The sequence below is a fragment of the Podarcis cretensis genome, assembly GCF_951804945.1.
Source record: "Podarcis cretensis genome assembly, chromosome: 10".
Taxonomy (NCBI): Eukaryota; Metazoa; Chordata; class Lepidosauria; order Squamata; family Lacertidae; genus Podarcis; species Podarcis cretensis.
Window position 1 is genome coordinate 69,592,799 of NC_137179.1, and position 25,416 is coordinate 69,618,214.

The 25,416-nt window shown below is 44.8% G+C and overlaps 2 protein-coding genes across 4 annotated transcripts in view; both read left to right on the plus strand.

Annotated features, from left to right (window-relative positions):
* LRRK2 (leucine rich repeat kinase 2) overlaps nt 1-8,651 on the plus strand; it is an 85,050-nt gene extending 76,399 nt beyond the window's left edge. For both annotated transcript variants that reach the window (XM_079993900.1, XM_079993901.1), the window contains 3 exons: nt 847-1,055; nt 2,596-2,670; nt 4,590-8,651. In XM_079993900.1, the coding sequence (XP_079850026.1) occupies nt 847-1,055; nt 2,596-2,670; nt 4,590-4,711 (406 nt within the window). In that variant the 3' untranslated portion in view covers nt 4,712-8,651. The remainder of the gene's footprint in view (nt 1-846; nt 1,056-2,595; nt 2,671-4,589) is intronic.
* On the plus strand, nt 5,177-25,087 carry MUC19 (mucin 19, oligomeric). 2 transcript variants are annotated; one of them, XM_079993904.1, is made up of 6 exons: nt 5,177-5,302; nt 11,121-11,712; nt 12,461-12,655; nt 21,059-21,076; nt 22,233-22,270; nt 23,383-25,087. In XM_079993904.1, exons 2-6 carry the CDS (start codon nt 11,704-11,706, stop codon nt 23,390-23,392), a joined length of 270 nt encoding a protein of 89 aa, XP_079850030.1. In that variant the 5' UTR covers nt 5,177-5,302; nt 11,121-11,703; the 3' UTR covers nt 23,393-25,087. The 2 variants fall into 2 exon arrangements, with proteins under 2 accessions (XP_079850030.1, XP_079850029.1); XM_079993903.1 differs by having other exon boundaries at nt 23,944-25,087.
* The last annotated feature ends 329 nt before the right edge of the window (nt 25,088-25,416 follow it).

Genomic DNA, 25,416 nt, shown 5'->3' on the forward strand with positions numbered 1-25,416 from the left:
TTTCCCTGCATTGGCAGGTTTCGCCTTTCCCGTAGCAAAACGTCACAACTTTGGCGGTATCAGGCCTTGGGCGGAATCCTTTAGTCCATCTTCCTCTTTGCGGTGGCGATACCAGGGTTCCCCGTTAAAGGGGTTTTTGAAGGGAGGCTTTGGCCGTACGCCGAAAGGTCGTCATTGCTCTCCCCTGCGGCGGCGTAACGGGGGCGGCTATCTCTGCTTGAACATATGTTCTCCAGAGCCGGCCCATCCCCCCCACACACACACTGGATAACCCTGATGCTCCCTAGGTCCCCGGCTGGGGACTAGGGAGGGAGAACGCCCAATGCCTGAGCCAAGGTCTACCCACATTTGAAATTTAATAAAGTTGTGGCCAATTTAATCCCATAGCATGTTGTCTAGAGTCGTTATTCCACATGACGGGGGGGACCACTCGGGATCTGGGGACTCCGCCTGTCCACGCAATATATTTGCCCATTTAAAGTGGATTTGTAGCTCAAGAGTGTGGTAGAGATTTTGCTATGTATTACAATGCACAAACTTTTCTTGTAGGTTTATTATGAAGGCACACTTTATTGCAAGAAGCACATATGTTGGCAACTACTCAAACTGGGCAGTTGTTCTCACAGGCAGGAAGTGACCAGAGTTTGCTAGGCGTCTGCTTTTAGTATTCTAAATGATAGTGCAAAGAGAGACTAGGAAGTCGGCGTAGCTTAAAGCATTTCTGTCCTTCTTTCAGTTAAACAAATGGCCGCTTAATGAGATGCTTGTGTGAAAATATACGGGAAACGAAAGGAAAGGCATGACCCATTGCAACTTTTAATATACAATGGTTTCATATTGTTTTAGGGAGGAGGTGCCAAACCTGAATAAAGAATCAAAACAAGAAGTTGCTATTTTGGGAAGAGTGAAGAGCATCTGCCTGCAGAAGAATACAGCCCTTTGGATTGGCACAGGGGGAGGACAGATCTTGCTGCTTGACCTCTCAACTCGTCGGCCCATAAGAATAATAAGGGATTTCTGTGATTCTGTTAGATTCATGATGACAGCCCAGTTAGGTAAGTGAAGGCTTCACAGGAAATCATCATAGTCCCAGGAATGAAATGTATTTATGTATGGCTTATCCTTTGCTTCCTTCAAGGAACCGAGCACACATGTTTACCATTTTCATTTTTACTTTACACGCATATGTGTTCAGTTTTTAACATCTGATCCATGGCCATATTGAACCATTTCGAAAGTACAGTGATACCTCGGGTTAAGTACTTAATTCGTTCCGGAGGTCCATACTTAACCTGAAACTGTTCTTAACCTGAAGCACCACTTTAGCTAATGGGGCCTCCTGCTGCCGCCGCGCCGCCAGAGCCCGATTGCTGTTCTCATCCTGAAGCAAAGTTCTTAACCTGAAGCACTGTTTCTGGGTTAGCAGAGTCTGTAACCTGAAGCGTATGTAACCCAAGGTACCACTGTACTGCAGCAAATCTACCCTCATATACCTTTTTCACTAACCTCCATTATTAAAATTAATGTGTGTTAGTTGAGCAAGACCACTTTGCTTGTGGGAAACGCATCTGCAGTCTCCAGTTCCCAAGTTAGATATTAATAAAGATCTTTTTCATTGCTCTACCCACATGATTCTTAACAGTGTCATCCTATACATGTCTATTAGAAAGTAAGTACAGTGGTGCCCCGCAAGACGAACGCCTCGCAAGACGGAAAACCCGCTAGACGAAAGGGTTTTCCGTTTTGGAGGCGCTTCGCAAAACGAATTTCCCTATGGGCTTGCTTCGCAAGACAAAAATGTCTTGCGAGTTCCTGCGGGGTTTTTCCCCTTTCCCCCCCCCTTTTCCTAAGCCGCTTATCAGCTGATCCGCTAAAAGCCGCTAAACCGCTAATAGCGCTAATCCGCTAAGCTGTCAATGGGCTTGCTTCGCAAGACGAAAAAACCGCTATACGAAGAGCCTCACGGAACGGATTAATTTCGTCTTGCGAGGCACCACTGTATTGTTTTCAGTGGAACTTACTCCCGGGTAAGTGTTTCGACTCAAAACAAAAAGTCTGAACATTAACTGCAGTTGGTAAGGCTTACTGTGGCTTGCTGCATGAGCTAAAAGTCAAGCTCCGAAGTCTTCTCCTCTTGATTGTAAAAACTTGAGTATGGAATTTAGAGCAATAGTACTATTTGTCATAATTCTACAATACGTGCTGTAGTTTATTTTTCCCCTCTGCACTTTCTTGAATGTTTATTTTCTTGGCAGCCTTCCTCAAGTGCAGCCTTAAATTATAATACTTTGTCAAAGTACAGGGCCTGAATCTAAAGAAGCCTCAGTTTGCTTCTACTTACACAAAGAAACTTTCCTGCTTTCCTCCAAAAGCCCCTGTCAAAGGTTTGGGGGTGGCATTAGAGACTACAGTCAAAGGGATAGGACAATCCCTGCCGCTGCTGCCAATGCACGCATTGAGATACTTTCCATTTGCACACAGAGGGTGGGGCTGGATCCAAGCCGATGTACTTTTAATACTGAAACTGTTTCGTTACTAAGTAAAGTTTAACTTTGGATACTGGTTTATATCTTACTTTTGTTTGTTTGGTAAAAGGGAGCCTGAAGAACGTAGTTCTGGTGTTGGGCTACTGCCATAAAGGTGAAAGCAAAGACAGCGAATACGCCACAGGTAAGGATTAGTGCCTTCTGTATTAAACATTTTAAAGGGAATCTGTACAGCTTTTGTGAGATCATGCCATGATAATATTTTCACCGCTGTTTATTCACTCTTCTGCTCCTGCTGACTCTTGGCAAGTTTATGTTACACGGCGTCAATCATTCACAACAGAATTCGATAATACGCAATAGAAAGCCCCACATAGTCTTTCTGGGGACCATTTCCGTCTACCCAAAGTTTTAATATGCCACATAAGGTAAAGGTAAAGGGACCCCTGACCATTAGGTCCAGTTGTGGCCGACTCTGGGATTGCTTTATTGGCCGAGGGAGCCGGCATACAGCTTCCGGGTCATGTGGTCAGCATGACTAAGCCGCTTCTGGCAAACCAGAGCAGCACACGGAAATGCCGTTTGCCTTCCCGCTGGAGCGGTACCTATTTATCTACTTGCACTTTGATGTGCTTTTGAACTGCTAGGTTGGCAGGAGCAGGGACCGAGCAATGGGAGCTCACCCCATTGCGGGGATTCGAACCGCCGACCTTCTGATCGGCAAGTCCTAGGCTCTGTGGTTTAACCCACAGCACCACCCGCATCCCTAATATGCCACATAGCATGCTGATTAATTAGGAGTACAGTCCTTTGCAGACTTATTTTCAGGTAAGTGTGTAGGATTGCAGTTTACTGCTTAACTTGTTGACTAAAGCATTCTGATGGATAGCTATTGATAGGTCCACCAGTCAAAGACCAAGGTCCAGTTCAGATGTAATGGCAAACCTTGGTTTCCTGTTGTGAAGCACAATTGTGCAGGGCTCTTCATACATGTTTCACTGCTCTTCAGTGAATCAAAAAAGGGGATCTAAAGCTCTCACTTCTGCTTTGAAACTTATCTCTGTTCTTGATTATGTCCAAATTCAGGCTTTGTTTATAAAAGGCACAGAACAGGAGACTGGTTTTCCATTATGTTTGAATCAGGCGTAAATAACCACATACAGTATAAAGTGCCCATGTGAGGCTGTAGGTCCATCCAGCCCAGAACTCGGCAAATTCCTTCACAGAATAACCTGATACGCACCTCTTGGACTAGCGCAGATCAGAACTTGGCTTTGCCCTTGTCTGAATATTGTGATGCAGTTCATGTAAGCATGCAAGATGCTCATTTAAATAATTGCTTTGAGAAGATTTTAATTTAAATGTTCACAAATTAATGCAAAAATCAAATGGAATTGTGGGTAAAAGCACGCAAAAGTGATTTAGGCCATAAATGCAGAGTTGCCCATTACTGCTCCCAGGCCTCAGGAAGCAGAGGTCTTTCCTACCTTCTGCATGCAACCACGTAAAAGGCTGGATCTTCCTGGTTAAAAGTCAAGACTTTTCTCATGTGAGGCAACCATGATTAGTATTTCACTTACAGATACCATAGAACTCTGAGATCAGGAATCCCACTCACGTGTGGGTCTCATATATGCAAGATTTTCCTTTCTTAACCAGACTGATGAAAAATAAGCTTGGAGATAAATTTTGCCCACATGAGTCTGCTGCCATTATGGCTAGCTTGTCCCTTTCTCACACTTGGGCTACATGGGAACTGTGGTTTACCTATCACAGAGCTACATTTCCCAGCACCCTTTGCAAACGGCTGTATCCAGGAATTTTTGCAGAACTGAGGCTGGGTACACACCGTACATTTAAAGCACATATTGCTAGCCATTAACAATGCAATCCTATGCCTGTCTACTCAGAAGTAAACTTATTGAGTTCGATGGCACTTTCCCCCCAGTTGTGTGCATAGGATTTCTGCCCAAGTGACTGTTTCAGCTCCTGTTTCTAAAGTTTCTAAAGTCCTATTTCTAAGTTGCCCAACAGCTGGAAAAATGCTTGAGATATATTTCCTGATTAATATCTTCAACCATATTTGCCTCAATTTGTTCACAGGAATACAGTCATGTTTGACTATATGGGACATTAATCTGCCACATGAAGTGCAAAACCTGAGAAAACATATTGAGCTGAGACAAGAGTTAGCAGAAAAAATGAAGAGCATTTCTTTGGATTAACTGGCTATGAAAACACGTATCTCACTGGGCTCATACAGGAGGTTTCTGTTCTAGCTCCATTGAAATATGCAATGTAAATATTTCTCAGGATGCATCAGCATCAGTTTTGTTGAAAATATAGAGAATATTATTGACTGGGCAGTGCCTTAATTTTCCGGTGGTGAAAGGTACGTAGAAAACCCAGCTGTAACATGTAACCTGAACTCCTTTCATCTGGTTTTCAATGTCTTTTATACCACTCCATGTTTAGAGTAATTCCACTATCCCATGCTGTATTTATGTATGTATATTTAATCAAGCAATATTTTTATACTTTGTAACTTTTTGAAGCATTGTGATATAAATAAAGGCATGTTATAGAGCAGGGGTCAGCAACCTAAGGCCCTTGGGCCAAAAGTGGCCCATGGGGTCATTTTACCAACCCACGAGCCACCCCCGAGCCAAGCTACCTGCTTGGCGAGTCCTTGCACGCTGCGCTAAACTGGCGCGGCGCGAAGACTCACTTCGGCAACACCGGAAATCACATCTGCACAGATGCCAGTGCCGGAAATCGCTGTCGGAATAACTTCATTGGACACAACCACATGCCAGGTCAGCACTAAGTCCAACTGAATTAAATGGAATTTACTCTATGGTAAATGGGGGCTAGATTACAGCCCAGCTTTGGTCCCGTTGAGATCAATTCAACTTACATAATCCTGTTTGCATCCAACCTGTTTAAAGCACCTTAGATTGCTATTGTTGTGAATGTAATTATGATTTCATGGCGTCATTTCAGTTTGTGGGGCATTGTATCCAATGGAATGGGTGTTCACTCTGTCGCGAGACACTAGACAAGAGCAGACTTGTGAGAAGTTGGCTGGACTCCCTTGGTTTTTCCTCTTGTCTAGACACACACAGTACATTCTCCTGACTCAGCTAAGTTTTTTACTAGATTATGAACCACCTTTTTTCTTTAGATTTCCTTTAACGTTTTTGTTCTACAGTTTTTGTTCTACAGTTCTTTGTCCGCACGTTGTGGTTTTTTCCACGAAAAAAGAAAACCCTTTCCATTGCTCTTTAGGTTTGGTCATCCCACTTATTTGCTTATTTAAAAACGGTTTGGCCACCTACTCCCAGTTTGCTGTTTTGACACTGGCAACGGAGTGAGCGTTCCTATTACATCCCTGCCGGTTCGCTTTGGCAGAGACATAGTGCCTGCCCCTTGTCCTTATCTTCCTGGTCGGTGGTTGTCACAAGGAGAGTGTGTGTAGCTTCTGTTTTCCCCCATTCCAGGTCCACAGCGTGGCAAGTGGAGTGTGTGGTGTGAAGCTTTTGTCTGCCTTTTTCCCTGGTCCACGGTGTGGCAAATGGAGTTGAGTATTTATTTGGTGAAAATTTGAGTCTGTCTCTGTGTGTGCGCACGTGCACACACACACGCCTCTTTGCTGTCTTAATGGCTGCTATGGAGGACACTTGTGGCTTAAGCCGCCCACCTCTGAAAAAAGCAAAGCAAAAACTGAAGCACTTAATGTCCTATAAACCTGGAGGATGTGCTAAGACTGCTCCCCTAGCTCTTCCAATGAAGCGTCTTTCTTCCATAATTTTACCCCAATCCCAGGGTCACAATACAGAGCAGGCGTCAGCTCCTAAAAGTGCTTCCACTCAGTTGAATGCTCAGACTATACCACCACCTGCTGATTTTATTACAGAATTGTTGTTTTTTTAATACATATTTATTAAGGTTTTTTGAATACAAATGCATAAATAATAGTCGACATTACTTATATCATAACATAATTTCGTCACTTCTTTGAACTCCCTCACATCTCCCGCTCCCACTTACATCGTTACAAAAAAAAATTTTCCAAGCAAATTACCCACTTGTTTACAATATTATCTCCGCTCATTTAAATAAAATCTAACAATTCTCCAAAAAAATTATATTTTCCTTATTCTCACTTATCGTCAAAATCAGATCTAATTCAGTGGTGGGCAGTTATTTATGATCTAGCATCCTTCTTAGCATTCAACCAAATTACAATATTTCTGTAAATAAATCTTGAATTTCCTCCAGTCCTCCTCAACCCTCTCCTCTCCCAGGTCTCGGATTCTACCAGTCATCTCAGCCAGTTGCATATAGTCCATCAGCTGCATCTGCCACTCTTCCAGTGTGGGTAGATCTTGAGTTTTCCAATTCTTAGCGATGAGTATCCTTGCTGCCGTTGATTTTATTACAGAAATTTCCAGGGAAGGGGGAAGTAGGCAGGGTTTTTTTTCTCTTTAGGGACTCCGTCGGTACTTTCTGCTTGGCGAATCCGGAAAACTTCCCACAAGTCTTTGCTCCTGTCTAGTGTCTTCATTGGATGCATCGCCCCCCTCTCAAAACTACACTTCAGATGAGATCAATTGTTCTTTCTCTGTTGAATGCCAGTCGCATATTCGTCAGGATGCCCCTTCCCCTTTCCCACATTCTCCCTTGGCAAATTTGTATTTAATTCTGATATTCCAGGAGATGTTCTGTTTGTCCTTTCACACCATTCACCTTTCCTTTCTAACAAGCTGGAATTATAGTGGGAATGTAAAGCAAGGTGATTTAAGGCGGTTGCTGATGACCTGAAGGGGTTTGGTTAGGACCCTCTTCACATGACAGAGGCAGGAGAGAAAAAACTCCCATCAACAGAGTGATGGCTCCTTACAGGATGAGCAAATTACCACTCCAATGTGTCCAGAATCTTAACTTTACTACTCTGTTCCACAAGGTCATGTCTACTTTAGGTTTGGTTCTCAGAAAGACAAATCTGCTGGGACCTCAACTACTAGTGATATTTCTTTACTGACTGATAGCTGATAACAGGCCATTTATATTAAAGAGGGTGGCTAAGACTGAGCTGGATGTTCCTTTGCAGTTTAGAAAGGGCACCAATTTGGCAGATAAGATTTATTTTCTGGAGACAGATTTCATGGCTTATATTAAGACTCTTTCTGTGGACTGTCCGGATGCCATTCTTCCCTCTTGCAATTTATTGCCTCAGGAAGTTGATGTGCAACTGAAGGATATGACGGATAGACATTTGGATTTTGCCTTGCGTAAGGTGCATGAGGCCACAGCATTGTCTATGCAGGCGGCTTGCCCAGCTGCCTTTTGTGCAAGGGCATGCATGGTTTGGTTGGAGGACTTGCTGCAAAATCCACCGCAGGATATTGTGAGGCTGAGGCAGACCTTAAATAAATCACTGAAGGCGCAAGCCTGTATGGGGTGTGACTCAGTTTTCTGCCAGGGCAATGTTGGCTCAAGTCGTGGCACGCCACACTTTGTGGTTAAAAATTGGTGGGTGGATGCAGCATCAGAAGTCAATTTGGCCACTGGCCCATTTGTGAGGGGAGTCACTGGTTTGGGGATGGGTCCCTGAATGATGTGCTTATTACATCTAAAGATAAAAGAAAGGTGCTGATGACAGCGGCGGAGCAAGCCGATCAGGTGACTGGGGCGGCGCACGTGCCCTGCTCCCGGGGGCGTGGGCACCCACTCCCATGGGCACCGTGGGGCCACCTAGGAGTCTGCCTGCCTCCTCCCACTCAGCACGGAGCCTGTGGGTGTCCAAGCCACCATGTTGCTCCCAGGAGGGAGGCGTGGCTCAGGCGCACTGCAGGCCCTGTGGTGAGTGCCACCCACCATTTTGTCACCCCCCTCAGTGGGGACACCCAGGACGGACCGCACCTACTGCACCCCCCTTGCTGATGAGTCAGAAGGAGCAGAGGAGGTATGCCAGACGTTACGCCCCTGTCCTTTTCCACCTTTCGTAATCAATACAGGCAAAGGGACTTTAGGATTAGACCACAGGGGTTTAAGCCTAGGTTCTGTTTTTTTATTATTATCAAGTTCTTTTTTGCATACATCCATATACGTTTTCCAGCCTTAATTTGAACTATACGTAGCAGTAAACAGTTACGTAAGAAAAGAAATACAGGAAAAATTACGTAGCCACTAGATTCTAAGCTAGACAGGGTTCCCAGTGTTTCCCAAGCACTGCTGGTTCAAAAAAAAAGTCCGCCAAGAACCATAACCAATGGTGGGACAGCCAGCCAAGTTGGGGCTTGACTGCAAAAAATTATTCCTGCTTGGGTGGAGGAGGGAAAAAAGCTGCTTGGGGTGGCTGGGTGGAACAGGACAGAAGATAGTTTAATAAAAATGCTAGTTTTGAGGCCTGGTGATGAGGGGTTTGATGTCCTAGGATGATGAGTTCTCATTTCTGACTTACAAGACCATTGCTTTAGGTTATTTAAGCTATTGGGCTGGTTATCATTTAAGGAGATCGTTTTTTATTATAGCGGCTATAGGTATGAGGAGAAGAAAGATTGTGAAGTAGAATGTTGAAGCTAATTGGCCAATAATAATGGGTGTTGGCCCCCAATTCATGTTAAAATGGTGATGTCTGAGATTAAAAGTCAGAATAGTATCTGGGATAGTGGACGCTAGCAGTAGATGTGTTGTTTTGATAGATGAGGTATTGGCATAATAAGGAGGCTGAGGATTGAAAACAAAAGGACTAGGACGACACCCAGTTTGTTAGGGACTGAGCGAAGAATGGCATGGGTGCTAAAGACTAATTTACTATGGTGGATGTTGAAGCCACTGGATTGGATAATTTCTCACCATGTGACTGAGGCAGGAGCAAAGAATTGTGGGGGGCAGGCTGAATCTCCTCAGTTTTTTTCCTCCTGCCCTGATGGAGCAGTTCGTCGTCCCCCTTCCCCCCCCCGGCATAAAACTTAATGCAAGTCCCCCATCCAGCTTCATTCCATCTCCAATTCCAAAGCACCCAGAGAGTTGAGCAATACTTGAGGCTTGCATGTCTCACCTACTAAACATGGGGGCCATTGGTACCCTCCCAGCAGAGCAGTGATTTCAAGGACTTTACTCAATCTTTGTGGTTCCAAACAAAAGGACACAAGAAGTGGAGGCCAGTGTTGGATCTCAAATTCCCCAATCGCTGGATAGTTTACAAGAAGTTCAGGATGCGCCCCATTCGACTCATCAGCAACCTATTAAAGCACCACTTCGGGTAACACCAATTGTCCTTTCTCATACAGTGGTGCCTCGCAAGATGAAATTAATCCGTTCCGCGAGTCTCTTCGTCTAGCGGTTTTTTCGTCTTGCTAAGCAAGCCCATTGACGGCTTAGCGGATTAGCGCTATTAGCGGCTTAGCGGATCAGCTGATAAGCAGCTTAGCGGATTAGAAAAAGGGGGGGGAGGAAAAAACCCGCAGGAACTCGCAAGACATTTTCGTCTTGCGAAGCAAGCCCATAGGGAAATTCGTTTTGCGAAGCACCTCCAAAATGGAAAACCTTTTCGTCTAGCGGGTTTTCCGTCTTGCGAGGCGTTCGTCTTGCGGGGCACCACTGTATAATGTCTTATACTTTTAAACTTCTTTTCTCTTTAAATAAAATAATGTGCTACCATTTTCTGTTTTTTGTCTATTTGTAATGTTATGGCTACATGCAGATTCAGGATTGTGAAGTTCTCTGCTTTAACACATTCTTGTTGATATACCACAAATTTTCTGTGTATATACGAATGTATAATTTGCAGACTGTACATGACCTTTATGTAATAAAAATAAACATTTTTTTAAACTTTCACACAAATTTCATTTTATAAGTCTTTTGACAGATGCTACACATAACTGTAAGCTGAGTGAAGTTTTCTGTTGAAATCAAATTGTTCTTAGTAATTAATCAGTTACATTAATGAGATAATGTATGTGTATATCACTTGAAATACGTGTAAAATTTTATTCATTACGTATGATGTATCTGAAATGAGGTGAATTGGAGCGATCAAATTACGATGCCAGTAATCCCCTCCCCCAAATAAGATCAGGGCCTCCACAAAGCCACACATAGTGCTGCTTCCTTTGGGGAACTCTGATGATGGAAGCACAGACAAGAAGCCTTGCTTCTCCCCTAAACTTCTCTCACCACAGATTCTTTTACACACTTATAAACTGTCTTACAGCTAGAAGCTGCTGGCATGGTGTATAGGAAGATAAAATACAAAAGATTAAACTCCAGTCAAGTAATATACAAAATGTATATGTTAGGGTAAAGTGTGCCTAAAACACATAAATTAGTGCAAATAGCATACGCAAAATGGCCTACTGACTGTATTCTAATTATCTTGGCAAATGTGCACAAGTCCCTTTGAAACTTTCAAGAGCTCCTATGAAAGGGCTTCAGGAATTTGGAAGGGACTACAAGGGTAGCTAATAAGGTTCTCTCCAGATACAGCCCCTCATTGGCCATGCTGGCTGGGCTAATGGGGGTTGGAGTCAAAATATCTGGAGGGCGCTGTGTTGACTACATATATTGGATACAGAGGGTCTTTGCTTTAATTCTCAACATCTCCCGCTAAAATTTTTGTTGTAGGTCAAGCAACGATTACATCAAACATTTAAAGAAGTTGCTGGACCGTATTGATCTAACCAACCACAAGGAAGCTTCATGTGGTCACACAAAGGTTCAGTACTTTGAAAAGGGCTTTAAAAAGTGATCTGGCAAGGACAAGTTCTGGAAAGTGACAGACCCATGTTCTGATTGGCATTTTTATTCTGTACTTGTTTATTGGACTTCCTAGATTGTCGATGCTCAAATAATGACAGGAGCAAAGGGACACTGGTAATAGCATTTTGCCAACTTGTGACAGAACAGTGATGAATCAGAAGCAGCTGTGTACTCATTGAGATTGTCCCAAGAAGTAACAGTGCCAACCTTACAGGTTCTAGTTGAACTTTGTGGGGGAGATCCCAGTTTTTCCTTTAGGCAAATTAGCTGTTTATTCAGCTATCACTATTGTGGATATCAGCATATCAAGGAAATAAGACAGAAAAACAAGAGCAAGTAGTAGATTATAAAAAGCCAGATGATGATGGAAATATTAGTCTTCAGTGGCAACCACAAGTCACCATTATGAAATGGACAGTGCTGTACCAAATTCTGATGATCAGCATTTATGTCAAAGGTAAGGGAATTTCATTAAGACATTTTGGGAGGGTGCTTCGTTTTCCTTTTCCACCCTTCAGATGTTGATGCTTACAAAGCATAAGAGAATCATGAGTTTTACCTGTTCTCACAAATGAGGGATTCCACGTGTTCAGGTTTCATATGCTCATACAAAAGTTCAGCACCACGAAAAGAGGTTTAGAATGTGCTCCACTGAGGATGAATTCCTGAACTTGCTTGAAATCTTACAAGAATAGCTCAGGATACAGCTATCGCCATTAAGTGCAACAGTCATTTTTGACACATCATGGACTTGAGCAACTGACTTTAGCTGATTGACTACTAGCTTGTAAAATAAGGATTTTTGCTTGTAACAAACTACCCATATGACTGACTGAGTACCATCTTGTTTTAAGATGAGAGCCAAACCATATAAATAATTGTACATGGGAGTGGGGTAGGGGAGAGGCGCTAATGCAGCGAAGGCTAAGCATGCTCAGTGATTATTAAATAGTGACTTGTGGTAGCAGAGACAGAAAATCAGGTGGGAGTACAGGCAGAATGGAATATCCTGGAGTGGGGAGTGACTGACTTACTGGAACACGGAACATCATCAGAAGTCCACAATGCAATATTTTGTTGCAACTCGGTCATTTGCATGCAGGTATCAGTATCAATGGGGTCACGAAGAGTCGGACATGACTAAACAACAACAAATCAGTATCAAGAGCCATCGTGTGTGTTTTTCTTTTTAAATACAATTTCAGAATGGTACCCTTGTTCTAGAAGATGCAAAGTACATGTTTATTAAAGATCCTGGAAGCTCTCAGTGTGAAACTGACAAGCAACCATACACAGTGTACACGGTTGGGCTGTACTTGATAATCAAATACATACATGGAATAACATTGATCTGGGACACAAATACCAAAGTTTCTATTATAATGGAGCCAAACTGGAAGGTAAGCACAATGTAGATAATTTAAACACTTAACTATTTTTACGTAATATTTTTGTTTAACAGTAAATTGTGCTTGATGCAATAATAATGCAAGCAGAACCCTGCTTCTTATATCGTTACATCAGCTTCTTACATCATCTTCATTAGTATTATTATCCCAACAACATATGTAACCTATAGTCAGGCTTCCTCAACCTTGGCCCTCCAGATGTTTTGAGACTACAGTTCCCATCATCCCTGAGCACTGGTCCTGCTAGCTAGGGATCATGGGAGTTGTAGGCCAAAAACATCTGGAGGGCCAAGGTTGAGGAAACCTGCTATAGATTCTTATTTATACCTCAGGAGCAGACCAGAAGAGAGCAGTTCCCTCTCTGGTCCACACAAAGGGCCTGCCCCCAAGGAAACTTACTGGTGTGGCCAATTCGCTCCCGGGGTAGGGCCCAGGATGCAGCACAGCCAAGCCTAGGAGGTGCTTCACCATATCTTTCTGCTTGCAATACAGAGATAACTATGTGGCCTTTGTGGAAATCACAATGGAAATCTTCAGGACGAATTCACCACTAGGGATGGTTCACTAGCCGCCAGACCGATGGAGTTTGGCAACAGTTGAAAGACAAGCTTTGCATGTTGGGACACAATAGCCGAGACTTACCCATGTGATGCAAATGCATACTGCAAAGAGTGGGCCGAGAAAAAAATGCAAAATTATTAGAGGCTGTAGGTTCAGAGCCTGCCACAGCCAGGTAAGCCTTTGGAAAGAAGATTTGCTCGACACTTTTATACATAAAGTCCCCAACAAGACTTTGGGGTGGTTTAGACAATAGCCTGGTAAGGCCCTATAAGAGGCAGCCAATATGTTTCAGTCTAACCTACCTCACAAGCGTAGTAGTATTAGTAGTAAATATAATAATAATAATAATAATAATAATAATAATAATAATAATAAATTTTATTTATACCCCACCCACTCTGGGCAGCTTGGTGGAGAGCAGACACATTCCCATCGCCATGCCAGGCAGCGGATCTTGGCGCCTGGCTAAGCAGCGGAACCGCAGACCTGCACCCTAACAATAATGGTAGTTCAACAACACCTCCTCCTTAGGTTGACCCCACTCCATTTCACAAGGCTTGCATTGAAGAAGCTTGCGCCTGCACCATGGAAGGGAAGTACCTTGGGCTCTGTACTGCTGTTGCGATGTACGCAGAGGCATGTGCAGCAACTGGCGTCTGTGTACAGTGGCGTACCCCAGAACTTCGCCGTAAGTGAAACATCTACTAATTCAGAAAAACCAAACTACTGTATATGAGGAATAATAATAATAATAATAACAATAATAATAAATAATAACTTTTATTTATACCCCGCCCTCCCCAGCCAAGGATGGACCGGGGCGGCTAACAGCCAATAATAAAAACAAGTTAAATGAATACAACTGAAAAAACAAGATATAAATACATTAAAACATTAAAAGGAAGATATTTGTAATCCAATTAGCATTCTTCTTTTTCCGCCGCTTGTCGGCTTAATCCACTGGTGACCTCTGAAAAGCGCCACAAACTCCAGCAACAATGGCGAACAGGGTTTCCAATGTCTTCCTCCTCACGAAACAATGCTGGTAAGGGGGTGAATTTTAGAACTCCCAGCGCCAAAATCTCCCTTCTCCAACACTGTCTTAAATCACCCAACAAAGTCCGCTTATCGGCTTAGTCCACTGGAAGCCTCAAGAAAACGCCACATACTCCAAAAGCAATAAGGAACAGGGTTTCCGGTGTCTTCCTCCTCACGAAGTAATTCCTTGCTCCTCCTGCAACATTCCGCCATATGCCATCTTCTCCCAGCTGCCGGGACGGACTCCCTTCCTGCACCCCAAAGAGCAGGAGAGCACGACCGGGCACTGCCAGGTGCCAAATCCCCCAAGATAACCTCTTGAGGTTCCAAGGTCCGCGTAGCCTTTGCTGAACCTCTAAAAAGCCCCCGCGTTGCTTGAGATTCCATGGAGGGCTATCTCGCGCTTCTTTCAATGGCCACGGCTCCGCTAGAAGTTTCCGTAAGCTTATTCTACATCTTCTACAATGATGTCCTCTGGAAGAGAATGAAAAAGAGAGACTGAATTAACAGCCTCTCTCAACAACGCCTGCTGGAGGAGACTCTTGAGAGTCCCATGGACTGCAAGAAGATCAAACCTCTCCATTCTGAAGGAAATCAGCCCTGAGTGCTCACTGGAAGGACAGATTGTGAAGCTGAGGCTCCAGTACTTTGGCCACCTCATGAGAAGAGAAGACTCCCTGGAGAAGACCCTGATGTTGGGAAAGATGGAGGGCACAAGGAGAAGGGGGCGACAGAGGACGAGATGGTTGGATAGTGTTTTCGAGGTTACCAGCATGAGTCTGACCAAGCTGCGGGGGGCAGTGGAGGACAGGAGTGCCTGGCGTTCTCTGGTCCATGGGGTCACGAAGAGTCGGACACGACTAAACGACTAAACAACAACAACTCAACAACGCCTGCCAAACAATACCCAAACCCAAGGGTCCAACCACCTCAGCTTTTGTAGCTGGAGTCAGTCAGGGCCCTGCCTGTGAGGTGAAGTGAAAAAGGCCTGCAAGGCACAGCCAGAAGGCCTGGGAGATCTTTCTCAGGAATGAACCATAACGCCATAAGTGAAAAGTCCCCAGGGTGTGGAGATTCGTTTACCTTCTTCAGGAGCTGGCTGAATACAGGACCGGTGTCGTTGGGCTATTGTCTTCTACAGAGGAAAGAGAAAGCTGGATGAGACGCCTTTTGTGACACTACAAAACCCACCATTGACGGGTGCAAGGGAGCCCACAAGGAGGTCCAAGACAGGAAAGACTGGCCTCCCTCAGGCTTGGGCCCAATCCCTTGCCCCAGAGGACCTCCATGGGCCCTGCAGCCTCCTGGGCAGAGGTGGAAGGACAGCACCAGGGAAGAGGGCAGGTCATGCCTCTGGCATCATCTTGACACCCCAAGAACGCATGCCACTGCAGAATTGGGGGCAAAGACCACAGTCAGCGGGCAGAGGGTCTGGGGATCCAGTCCCTCCTCTTTTGTTTCCCCCAGTACTAACCTCAGGCTTCGGAAGAGTCTCGAAGAGCTTGGGCACAACTGCAACAAGAGAAGGACATGGGGACAGGTTAGTTCGTCCCTTTGCAGCTTCCATGATTGTTGCAATAATCTTCTCCTTGATTTCCCTGCTTCTACACTCCTACTACAGGGGTGGCAAACCCCAGGCCTTGGGGGCCAGTCTTGGCCTGCAGCCCCCCAAATGAGGCTCACAAGAGAATGCGGCCCTCTAGCCGTGAGTCAGAGCCAGCAGTCTGACTCTTTTGGTTTTTTTCTTACCAGCTTCCCCTACCCCCCAAATCCTATCCTATACCCTGAGTTGCCCCCTAGCCTATTCCTGCCCTGCCCTTCCCAAAATGGTGTCTGGGGGGGGGTACTTCCTCACCTGGTGTCACAGGAGGCTCCTTGTTCTGCAGCGGGGCCACTTTATTGCTCTTTTTGAGCTGCATGAAGCTTCTCATTCGCCTGAGCCTAGAAGAGGTGACGCAGAACAGAAATACGTTTAACCTAATAGAGAATTGCCAATAGGGGTCACCCCTATTCATGGAGGAAGAGGGGAGTATCTACGGTTATGATCTGAAATAGCTAGAATGAAACGAGCATTAGACAAAGGGAGGGTCGGGTGGGTGAAGCTCTGGAGCCAATCACATGGTTGCTGCCAGCTCCGCCTCCTATTTAAGCAGTCTAGCCCCGCCTCCCTGCAGGGCTGATTGGCTAACTGAGGTTTGGCGGGAACCTCCAATGACTAGCACAGGGGAGGCAGGCCAGCCCAACCAGCTGATGGGTCCCAAGTGGGCCGAGGTGCTGTGCACGGTCCCTCTAAGGAAGGTGTGAGCGCTCACTGCGTGCCCAGGCAGAGACCCCCCCCCCCAGGCCCAAGAGACTCACCAGAAGGAATGATGACTTGTGACAATGTGTTCTGGAATACAAAATTGGTCACAAATTTATTTAACTTTTCAGACCTTGGCTTAGGCCAGTGTTTCCCAACCTTGGGTCTCCAGCTGTTTTTGGACTACAACTCCCATCATCCCTTGCTAGCAAGACCAGTGGTCAGGGATGCTGGGAATTGTAGTCCAACAGCAGCTGGAGACCCAAGGTTGGGAAACACTGGCTTAGGCATTGGGTGTGTCTCCCTTCCAGCCCCCCAGCCGGGGGACACAGGGGCTCCTCAGGGTGAATGGAATATGGGAGGATGCACAGCAAGGTGTTTGTATACGCTGGCAGCCCAGCCCCCATATCCCTGCAGCGCAGCGGAGTTCATTGACAACCTTTCAGTGTATGGCCAGTAACTCCCATATACAAACCCCTTTAAGAGGGGACCCTGGAATCGCCACCTTGGGGGGGGGGGGTGTCACCACTTCAGCCCCTTCCCCCATTTAGGGAAGATAGACTAAAGGATTCTGCAGGCAGAGCAGCTGTCCCATGCAGGGACCGAGCCTGCAACCTTGGCATTATCAGCACCATGTGATAATGAACAGACGGGAATCATACTGGGGAGAAGGAGATGGGGCAGAGAATAGGATGGGGCCCCACAAACTTACCATTCTGTCCCGCGAAGGACAAGTCCGCTGATTCTGCCTTCCTCCTGAATTTCTGGAATTGACCGCATTGTTGCTGTTGCCTCCGCCTCCTATTAAAACAGTCACTGCCTCTCCGAAATCTCCTTCTGCACTCCCACCTCTCTCTCTGTCTCTCCTCATAAACCCACAATGGACACCTGTAGTTTGTGGCTTTTAAGGGAGAAGCAGGAGATGTCACAAAGGAGGGCAGGTCATTGTTCCCATGGCAACCCACCCACCTGGGCCAAACTTGCCCCCCCCCCCAATGTTTCTTCAGAACTTGGAAGCTGCTGTTCCGTCTGCAGATAATCCTGGATGACATCTCCAGGTGGGGCAGAGAAGGTTCCCTGTCTGACATGCGGGAGAGATGCTGCTGGTCAGTGTAGACGATGCTGAGGTGGATGGGTCAGTGTCTGACTCTTCCCAAGGCAGTTTCCTATGAATATTCCTCTTAAGTCATCTACCCTGAAGACAAGCAAGCTAACTTCTCCAGAAGACCAACAATCAATTTCTCCATTTAGAAGACAATATGGAAAAGTCCCTGTTTTACTGTTTTATAGACAACAATGCAGGTACAAAAATCTTGAATATGAGAGGAAGCAAAATTCTGGCCTCTAATGAAGCAATAGGCAAAGGGTCCTGAAGCAGAGCAAGTTGGGGGGGATATATCTGTCAGAGACTCTTCTGCTATTCTTTCTGCATTGCAGGGGGTTGGGCTAGATGGCCTTTGGTGTGGCCCCCAGCTCCACGATTCTGTAATTCTAGGTTTGTACTCTGTACTGGGTCCTGTTATATTTATGGACCATCACTTTTCCATATGCCTACTTCAGTCCCTGGAGACCTAGTACATTCACCCTTCAAAAGCATATATTTAATGTGGTACCTCGTCGAAGGTGCACACCTCATTCCTGGCATCTATCTACCCTGTGAACACAACAAGCACATTTGTACTACAAACAACCACAACAACAAACCGCCAATCCTTCATTGAACACACACACACACAAATTTCATTAAATTATCACATGCATCAAAACTTATTTACATTGTTGAATTTATCTTAATCATGCAAAAGTTTTCAAGTATACACAATTCCCCCCCCATATATTCAATAAACATTATCCAATCTTCTTTATAATAATTTATAATAATAATTTATTATTTATACCCCGCCCATCTGGCTGGGCCTCCCCAGCCACTCTGGGTGGCTTACATAAAACATATGTTCTTCTTGTTCTCTTATTCTATATGTTAGGTCTGCAAACTGTGCATATTCCATCTGTTGAAGTTGCCATTCTTTAGTTAGATGTTAGCCCTGCCCTATAAATCTATTGATTGGAATTCCGTTCCTCAGTTTAAAAAAACCCTCTTTATTTCCTCCCAGTGTGTTCCCTGGGTGTAACCAGTGTGTGGTGATCTTGTGGGAGTGGCCCAAAGGGCCACAATAAATGTGATAATGTGTAACCCTGTAAATCCTTGAGTGTGCTTCTAATAAAGAAGTTACGGTAGCCTGTAACTTTATGAAACTGATGATTTTTCAACGTGTGCCACCCCCTTTGGGGGAAGAAATACAGCTAATATGTAAATCACAAAGATACAGCACAAAGCTAGAACATAAGTTGCTCCATGATGCAAATGGCTACACGTGATACAGGTTCCCAACATGCGCACTAACACAATGTATTCCTGCAAGGTCATCGCAGAACATGGTGGGAATCCAAGCTTAGTCAGCAAAAAGAGCCAATGCTTATGCATATGATTGGTCTATCAACTTAAATGAGGTAATGATGTACAATTGGTGGAAACTGAAATGCTTTGTTTGAAACTTTATAAATACCACTGCCCGATCCACTGGGCGGGGTTGCAACTTTTGTGGAGCTATCCCATTGTAACCTATTGCTTTGCAATAAACAATGTTGGACTTCTACCCCCCCAGTCTCCTGAGTTTTCTTTACTAGCATGACACAGGAGATAAGGCATTTTTTGCTTACAACAATGTGTGTGTGTGTTCACCTGCATGCACTTGTGTGTGTTTATCTGGACCTGTTCCCTAAAAGAGGCACCCCAAGATCAGGGTTTTAAGACTCAAGAGCTTTTCCACAAGGAAGTTTTGATGTCATAGTAGGGTTATCCCCATGTACCTCTTTGGGCAGATCTTGATGTGGTTGGTGGGGGAGTCCTAAGACAGCTTTGATTTTGTGCAGATGGTTATGCTTTCAGCCCCATGGTGGAGACATGTGGCGCATCTGCTCATGCATCTTAGTAATGTGAGGTGCTTTTACTGTACCGTATTTTTCGCTCTATAAGACACACCCAACCATAAGACACACCTAGTTCTAGAGGAGAACAAGAAAAAAAACGTTCTCTCCCTCTCTGCGCAGTGCCCCTTCAGCGAAGCGGCAGGAGAAGCGGAGCCCCTTCCATTTATCCTCCCACTTTGCTGGAGAGGCACTGCGCAGAGAGAGAGAACTGTGCAGCACCTCTTTAGCAAAGCGGCAGGAGAAACGGTGCGCACCAATCCCTCTTGCTCTCCTGGTTTCAGTGAAAGGTGCACAACCTGCATTCGTTCCATAAGACGCACACACATTTCCCCTTACTTTTTAGGAGGGGGAAAGTGTGTTTTATAGAGCGAAAAATACAGTAATTCGAGCCATTTTATTATATGTCATGCTTTATTAATTTTTTTTGTTAAATTGTTTTGGTTTTATAAAGAAAAGCAGGATATAATGTTTTAAATTAATAAGATAAGTCTGCAGTCACCACCCCACTTAATTTCAGATTGTTGGGGAGTGGGGGGGAAGGGGGACCCAGAGAAGCTCAGAGGGAAGATGCAAGGTTTTTCAGGCATCTTCATGCAGTAAAATGAAGCCTTTTAGGAATCCAGGTCCCAAAATATAGAATCGTAGAGCTGGAAAGGGCAGGAATCTTGACTAGATCATATATGACAGGTGGCCATCCAACCTTTGCTTAAACGCTTCCAAGGAAGGAGAGACATCACCTTCTAAGAGACTCTGTTGAACAGCTCTTGCTGTCGGAAAGTTCAGTCGGAATGTAGCAGAGATGGAGGACTCTCAACGTTGGCCGTGCTGTTTGGGGCTTCTGGGAGTTGGAGTCCAGCAACATCTGGAAGGCCACAGGGTCCCTACCCCTTGTACGCAAGCACCATTTGAAATGTGCCTGAAAATAGACCAGTAGAAAAATCTTCAGAGACAACAAAAAAATAGACTAGTAGCCAGTAGCTTCCTGCAACAATTTAGAGGTTGCCAGTGCTTGGGCAGCAGTGGCCAGACTTTCTCTATTCAAGAAGGTACTGCTATTATCTCAGTTATAACTTACTGTTTCTTGATCACCTTTCAGTTTCCCCTCTCAAAGTATAAAGGTAAAGGGACCGCTGACCATTAGGTCCAGTTGTGACCGACTCTGGGGTTGCAGCGCTCATCTCGCTTTACTGGCCGAGGGAGCCGGCGTACAGCTTCTGGTTCATGTGGCCAGCATGACTAAACCACTTCCGGCGCACCAGAGCAGCTCACGGAAACACCGTTTACCTTCCTGCTGGAGCAGTACCTATTTATCTACTTGCACTTTGACATGCTTTCGAACAGCTAGGTTGGCAGGAGCAGGGACCGAGCAACGGGAGCTCACCCCGTCACAGGATTCAAACCGCCGACCTTCTGATCGGCAAGCCCTAGGCTCTGTGGTTTAGACCACAGCGCCACCCACGTATAGCTCATAACTAATTTGCTTTTGCTTTTCCCTTTTCGAACAGAATGCCCTACAGTTCCAGGTATGTTTTCTTCTTCTTTGTTCCATATGTGACAAGAAGTAAGAGTTTTAAAGGAAGATCAATTAGAAGCAGCAATGCAGAAAACTGAATGCAGAGCTGGAGCTATGGGGGGGGGGTTAGCCTTTTTTTGCCCCAGGTGAAGTCTCCAGAGGGGCACCATTGAGGCTAGCAGCCTGTGAGTGTGTGTATGCAAATGTGGGGTGGGTAGGTGCCAATCTGGGTCTTTGAACCGGGTGAAATAAAGGCAGATTTCACCCCTGCTTAATAAGAGATCTTCAGATGGAGGCTGGCTGTTGCATCTCCTTAGAGGAGTGGATTATTAATTCTTGGTGATGTAGATTTATAGTATACTGGTAGTTTATACAGAGGAGACTCATAGGCATAGCCTAGGGGAGGGGTAAGCCCCCTCAATCAAATAAGTAAAAAAAATTAAATGCTTCAGTAAGTGAGGTCCTGCCCCACCTAATTTAAAGCCTGCCCCCACCCAATATATGCATGTATAAATTTATATGTGTGGGTTAAAGCCTCAGCGCCTAGGACTTGCCGATCGAAAGGTCAGCGGTTCGAATCCCTGCGGCGGGGTGCGCTCCCGCTGCTCGGTCCCAGCGCCTGCCAACCTAGCAGTTCGAAAGCACCTCCGGGTGCAAGTAGATAAATAGGGACCGCTTACCAGCGGGAAGGTAAACTGCGTTTCTGTGTGCGGCTCTGGCTCGCCAGAGCAGCGATGTCACGCTGGCCACGTGACCCGGAAGTGTCTCCGGACAGCGCTGGCCCCTGGCCTCTTAAGTGAGATGGGCGCACAACCCCAGAGTCTGTCAAGACTGGCCCGTACGGGCAGGGGTACCTTTACCTTTACCTTTATAAATATATCTGCATTTATTACATTGCAAATAAGAATTTACCAACCCATTTAGGAGGTAAGAACTGCAATCTCTCACACACTTACCTGGGAATCATCCCAGGGGCTAACTTCAGAGCAAACCTAGAGAGAATTGGATAGCAAATAGCCTGAAGTGGATTGGGCAGGCCCCAAGGTGCATTTTGTAGGAAGAACAAGCCTCCCAGTTTATCAGCAATGCCCATTACTACTGGAGAAATGTACAGAATGTGCTTGCAGCAGCTAAATAATGAGATCTCTATATATTTGTTTTTTCAGTACCAACCTCATGTCGGTTTCAAAATAAATACTACCAGGTGAGCTGAATTTTCTCTCTCACAGCGAGAGTTCTGAATAAAAGCTTTCATTCCTGACCCTGTCTCTTGGACACACAGCAAGCACTTAATACAAGGTAATGTTCTTTTTTGTTAGCATTCAGTGTTGAAGGCCATTTTCTAGAACCATGAGGCAAACAAATTGTCTGTAGCTGGGGATGGGAGATAAATTTGATCACCATTAAAAGCTGCTCCTGCGGTATAAGCATAATGAAGCTGTGATCCGAATTGTGATTCGAAACTGCAGTTGTAAGAATCACAATTTTGAGAGTACAGGATCAGCTGAATTAAATCGTGCTGAATCAGGCTTTGGGGCCCACAGTTTTGCTCGGAGGCAACTTTAACATTGCTACCTTGCATTATTTGGATTTTCCAGATTGAGAAAACGTTTACTTCCCCCTTTTCTTCTTCTTAAAACGCAGCCTATTCAAGAAATACCAAGAAACTGCTGTCCCTTGAGGCCTTTTTTTCTTGTGCAAGTTTAAAATACTCCTTGGGCATTTTCTAGAAGCAGGAGAGAAAACCCTTTTGTGATAAATCAGATAAAAATCACAGTACAAGAGCAACAGTTATTTTATTTTAGTGTTTTGTTGGAAGCCGCCCAGAGTGGCTGGAGAAACCCAGCCAGATGGGTGGGGTATAAATATTAAATAATAATAATAATAAAATAATAATAATAATAATAATAATAATAATAATAGTTCAAAAACTTAGCTTACAGTGGTGCCTCGCAAGACGAAAAGAATCCATTCCGCGATTCTCTTCGTCTAGCGGTTTTATCGTCTTGCGAAGCAAGCCCATTGACGGCTTAGCGGATTAGCGCTATTAGCGGTTTAGCGGCTTTTAGCGGCTTAGCGGATAAGCGGCTTAGAAAAAGGGGGGGGGGAGAAATAAAACCCACAGGAACTCGCAAGACATTTTCGTCTTGCGAAGCAAGCCCATAGGAAATTCGTTTTGCGAAGCACCTCCAAAACGGAAAACTCGTTTGTCTAGCGAGTTTTCCGTCTTGCGAGGCATTCGTCTTGCGGGGCACCACTGTACTTATGCCCTTTCACGTTGTCCAATGCTTCAGCCGTGTTTACTATCCTTGCTAGGTGTAAATGAATGTAACCCGGTTCCTGTGAAAGGAACAGTTAATGCAGACGGCTGCAAAGGCCAAATCCTGATGGCAAAGTGTGTTGGGGAATGCCAAAATAAGTTGATTTTGGTGCTTCTTCATAGACATCTAGAATAAGCTGCTTACATTGTATTGAACAGGGGAGGTGAAGGTACCGTAGATTGTGGGGAACAATTCTGCTAGACAATCACACAGTAGAATGTAGTGATTTTTTCCCAGCCATTTCCGCAGCACATGGTCCTCTCGATTCAGCATGCTGCAGTGGCATTTGGACCATGGTTTTCGCAGGGGACCCATTGAACAATTTGGCTGCTTCCACTGATAGGGATCGGGATCCCCAGTACATACAGCTAGAGCTGGAATGGGACCAGCCTTTTTAATCTTTGCAGCTGTGGCTTTAAGGAATCTCCCCAAACACACTTGCTAGAAAGTGCTTTAAAAACACAGGTTCGAACCCTTCAGTACTGGATTCTGTTCAGTTTTAAAAAACAGTATTTTTATTATCACATTTTTCTCTCCTGTTTTATTCTCGTTTCAGGTATGGTGACGTTGACCGTAAATTGCTGAACAGGTGTCCTTGCTGCAAGGCGAAGAAACGTATAGGCAATATGTGCCACACAGGAAAAATGGCACAGTATAAATGTCGGCACACAAATGTTGCCAGCAGCTGCCAGATTTGTGGTGGTCACTAAAGTAATCATATTTTAAATGGTTTCTTGTCCGCCCTTGCTCCGTACTCTCAAACATTAATAAAATGTGGTTTTGAGATTTCCTATGTAACCACAGCCAGTGGTTTCAATAATTGATGCAATTAAGACAATGCCTCGATCTTCAGAAAATTCCACAATATATGTTTTCGTAGTTATCTTCCGAAATGGAAAAATAAATTCTATTTTGAAATAGCTGTTCCCAGTTCTGTGTTGGTTTGGCAACTATTTGCACCACTAAACAGATGTGCTGTACAATCTTTCCATTGTTGTGACCTATGCCATGACTGAAATAAGTTGCATCGTCAGTCTGAGTTAACTTACGGATGGGTCAGGGTTTCCCAAACTTGGGTCTCCAGCTGATTTTGGACTACAGTTCCCACCATCCCTGACCCGCTAGCTAGGGATGATGGGAGTTGTAGTACAAAAACAACTGCAGACCCAAGTTTGGGAAACCTTGGGCTGGATGAAAGCATGATCCTGAAATATATTAACCAACTACTCACCTGAAAAGGAGTCCTGTTCAAAGTGAAATATGTTTACAGGAGGAAGTGTGATACAGTAAGCAGGAGGTTTCTCAAAGAAAGCTGGAAGACCACCTTGATAAATAAGCACACCTTGCAGACCTCAAAATGAAGCCATCTGAGACCCACGTACCTACGGGACCACCTCTCCTGGTTATGCCCTGCAGAGGATATTTTGGAGGTCCCAGGTTGCAAAGTGGTTAGATTGGTCTCAACTAGGGCCAGGGCCTTTTCAGTACTGGCCCCGACTTGGTGGAACGTTCTATCACAAGAGACTAGGGCCCTGCGGGATTTGACATCTTTCTGCAGGGCCTGCAAGACAGAGCTGTTCCGCCTGGCCTTTGGTTTGGATTCAGTCTGACCCTTATGTCTTCCCTCCCCTTACAGCTTTGCTGTATGGGCTACTTTTAAAATGAGGCTGCATTAATTGCATTTTAACCTGTATTTTAAATTGGGGTTTTTTTCTTCCCCCCTCCCCCATTACGTTTCTATTGTAATTTACTGGTGTTAGCCACCCAGAGCCCAGCTCTGGCAGGGGAGGGTGGGGTATAAATAAATTTTATTATTATTATTATTATTATTATTATTATTATTATCTTGAAAGTTCATACGTAGACCATTTTCAGAAGCTTGTATCCCTAAACCTGGCCCTGTTTGTCAAGAACCAACAGCTGTCAGTTTCCATTCAATTTGCAAGTAAATGAAAGTAGTTCATTTCCTGCAGATGAATCTCAAACCGGAGAGCAGTCAATGAACAAAAGAAGATCCTCGGGCAAAAAT

What these genes read in the sequence shown, in the direction of transcription:
- MUC19 (XM_079993903.1), top strand. An exon ending in TTCAAAATAAATACTACCAG is followed by an intron (nt 22,271 to 23,943) that starts GTGAGCTGAATT and finishes TTCTCGTTTCAG; the next exon opens with GTATGGTGACGTTGACCGTA.